Source organism: Suricata suricatta, chromosome 12, assembly GCF_006229205.1.
Source record: "Suricata suricatta isolate VVHF042 chromosome 12, meerkat_22Aug2017_6uvM2_HiC, whole genome shotgun sequence".
NCBI classification, from domain to species: Eukaryota; Metazoa; Chordata; class Mammalia; order Carnivora; family Herpestidae; genus Suricata; species Suricata suricatta.
This window is the reverse complement of record NC_043711.1, coordinates 9767602-9771298: the sequence shown is the minus strand read 5'-3', so window position 1 is coordinate 9771298 and position 3697 is coordinate 9767602. Positions and strand designations below refer to the sequence as shown.

Sequence of the window (3697 nt, the reverse complement as noted above, 5' to 3'; positions counted from 1 at the left end):
TAGGACCGCAGCCCGGGACGCAGGCACTGCGGCCCGGGCTGCGGTCCTAGGCCCTCCGGCCCCTCCCCGCGCCCGCAGGGCCCTCCCCGCCTTCCCGAGGGGCCGGGCCGCACCTGCACTCCGGCCGGAGACACTCCCACCGCAGCGCGCCGCGCAGCCCAGCACACCCGCGGCGGCCGCCGCAGCCGCGCACTTCCGCTTCCGGATGCCAGGGGCGGAAGTGACCGACGCCCCGGCTCTCGGGGCCAGAGGTCCTTCAGGCAGTGAGAGAAATGTTGACTCCTTCTTCATCCAACCTCGAAGGACAAGTCCTAGTTCCCTTCCCCTCGGGGTGAGGTTAGGCTCTGGGATGGGGTCGCACTCGACCCGGAGAGGGGACGTAGAGGTGGGGTCTTTGCCGAACGGACAGGGCTGGGGGCGTGGTTTCGGGCGATGGGCGGGGATTGGGCGGGTCCTGGGCTTGGTGGGCGAGGATACAGGTGGGATCTCGCTGGGAAGCTGGGGTGCTCTGTGTTTCACGTCCCTTCTCCCACCTCTGCTCTGATCCTTTGGTTCAGTCCATGCCCCTACAAAAACGTATCCCTACGAAAACATACGCCTACAAAAACATACCCCAACAGAAACATACCCCTAGTAAGGTTTATTTTTCAGTCTTTCTAATTTTTTTCTAAAATTAGCATTATGTATTTTCTTTCTCCTCCAGTTTACCTTTCTCACTGAAAATATGTGAAAAAGTGTTCAAGACAAAAGAGCTGACTCTAAAAAATAAAAACCGCTAATGTGTTGAATATAGTATAGATAATACACAGGGAAAGTTCAATCCCTCTCCAAATTTTTCCAGAAGTAACCACTATAACCAGTTCTCTGTTCGTTATGTGTCAAGCACAGATAGGTATTATTTCTTTCAATAAATACTGATATAGCTTTGGTTGATTGCTACCTGCTAAGTGCTAGGGTTACAAAGCACCTTCCTGCAGGGTCGTTCCAGGGGAGAATTGGAGGGGAGATAGGGAGAGAGATGAGGTTGATCCATTCCAGTAAAACTAACTCAACACTTTATACATAGTATGTGCTCATGTTTGCAGAATTTAAAAAAAAAATGATAAGGAGGGGCACCTGGGCGGCTCTGTGGGTTGAGGGTCAGACTCTTGATTTTAGCTCAGGTCATGATCCCAAGGCTGCGGGAGCAAGCCCCATGTAGGACTCCACACTGAGCATAGAGACTGTTTAGGATTCTCTGTCTGTCCCTCTCTCTCTCCCCCTCCCCCGCCCACTGTCCACCTACCCCATTCATCTCTCTCTCTCTCAAGATAAAAAATATATACAAAAACTTTTTAAAAAGAGGTCTCTTTGTTCCCGGAATTATTTTAGGGCACTGTGGTAGCTCCCTAATGCTAATGCCGTCAAAACTGGGAATTCCCTGAGGCTGCGAATTGATCTGAAGCCGCACTTCTATATGCAAAATAAAATTTTGAGGTTAGAGTATTTCAAACTTGAGGCTATACAAACTAAGAGATTAATTTACTCAAGTAATATGAAAGTCCCTAATTCCCTGACAATGGCTTGACCAAATATTTTAGGGCTTTGAGCTTGCCGTGCTTTTTTTTTTTTAAGCTCCCTGGTACATATAGAGGCAACCGGCTTACCCAGCAGCCCTCAGTTCCTCACTTGCTTCTGGTTATTCAGTGCCAGCGGCTACCTGCCCCAAAGCTTTCCATGGCCACTGTTTCCAGAAGAGCAGAGGTCATTGTTTCTTCCAAGGCTACTGGGACCCCACTCCTTAATACTGATGGAATTTTCACTGCCTTCAACCATAGCCCATAACCACTGACCACTCCCAGATCACCATTTCTTTAAAGATCTGTGGCCTGCAACCACTCTTGGTACTACTATTTCGTTGAGGATTCTTAATTCCAAAAAAGTAGAAACCAACTCCAAATACTTCAGGCCAAATTTATTAATGGATATAAAGTAGCTCAGAGACTCCAGGAGTTTAGGTAAACAGGATTAAGGCTCCAAATCAAACTTCAGAAATAATTTAGAGGGGCACCTGCATGGCTCAGTTGGTTAAATGTCAGACGCTTGATTTCAGCTCAGGTCATGCATGGTCTTGTGGGTTGTGAGTTCAAGCCCTGTGTTGGACTCTGCGCAGATAGCACAGGGCCTGCTTGGGACTCTCTGTCTCTGTCTCTCTCTGTCTCTCTGTCTCTCTGTCTCTCTGTCTCTCTGTCTCTCTCTCTCTCTCTCTCTCTCTCTCTCTGCCCCTCCCTGACTTGTGCTATCTCTGTCTCTCTCAACATAAATAATAAGCTTTAAAAAAAAAAAAAGAATGTATTTTTAACAAAGGGAACAATGGAGTGCCTCGGTTGGTTGAGTGTCCTGCTCTGGTTTCGGCTCAGGTCATGATCTCATGGTGTTGTGAGTTCGAGTCCCAAGTCAGGCTCCGCACTGGCACCATGGAGCCTTCTTGGGATTCTCTCCCTTCCTCTCTCTCTATGTCCCTCCCATCTCTCTCTCTCTCTCCCTCTCTCTCTCTCTCTCTCTCTCTCTCTCTCTCTCTCTCTCTCTGCCTTTCCCCCACCCACACTGTCTGTCTCTTCTCATAAAAGAAATAAACTTTTTTTAAAAACAAAGGGAAGAAAATCAAATTTTGTTAATGCCATGGATGTATTTTTTCCCCTAAAGCATAAATGGATTGGCAGGATTTTAAGTGTGAGAAAGTTAAGATTTAGTAAAATTAATCAATCTGACATGAAATCACCAAACACAGAGAAGGCATATCCTAAACATTTGTGGGATGGATGGATGGATGGATGGATGGAGGGAGGGAAGGAAAGAGGAAAGGAAGATGGATAGGTGGTTGGATATAAGGGGGGGACTGAGGGATGGATGGATCAATAACCCCCATTTCCTACACCTGTTACTAAATTTAGCTTATTAATTCAGTAAGTATCTGTGGACCTGAATTTCCAAATGCCATAAGAATACACTAGTATATTATATTAACACAAAAATATATTAACATAAAAGAAGACTGGTTAATAGCTCTGTAGGATTTGCTCCTTATACTCTAAAGGTTTAAATCTTCATCCTCAGTCCTGCTTCAAACCAAACATTTGAAGCTACTTTGAATTTCTTATTCCTTACTTTGTCCAGAAGGTGGCAGTATGGTGTAAAGACTCAGTACCGTGTATCTAGGTCCAAATAGAATTTCACCAACTTTGTCATCGTCAATAAAATTAGAAGGCTAAGGGATCTTGTTTGTGCCTCGGCATAGTATTGTTTCTAAATCTTGTTTCAGAATAAAATCAGAAAGAGTCAGGAACCTTGAATTATTTGTTTCCTACTTTATTTTGGTGACATAACCAAATAAGGAAGGGATTATATTAGGTCAGCCTCCCTAGGCTTGTAGTTTGCTGGGGACTGCTCAGGAGAGAGAGAGTAAAGGGAGCAGGATGTGGAAGATGAAGGAGTTGAGCAAAGGTGTGGGTCCAGCTGCAGTCAGATATCCACCTGACCCCATGGTGAGCCCCGAAGCACAAGGGACACCCCACGGAGCTCCTGCTTTGAGACCAGGGCTGACCTTTTGTACCTTCATCTCAGATCAACATTGGCTGCAAGATGCCCCCTAGGGATGAGGGTCCTATCTTCCCAGAGCAGCTTCTTCAGTTCAATTAAATATTTATCTTAGAGAGAG

At 46.2% G+C, this 3697-nt stretch overlaps 1 protein-coding gene across 1 annotated transcript in view; it reads right to left on the bottom strand.

Moving 5' to 3' along the window:
- Nucleotides 1-392, bottom strand: part of ZNF333 (zinc finger protein 333) — a gene marked incomplete at its 3' end in the record, with an annotated part of 14544 nt that extends 14152 nt beyond the window's left edge. The window contains exon 1 of the mRNA XM_029917809.1: nt 114-392. Coding sequence (XP_029773669.1) covers nt 114-291 — 178 coding nt within the window. The remainder of the gene's footprint in view (nt 1-113) is intronic.
- Between the last annotated feature and the right edge of the window lie 3305 nt (nt 393-3697).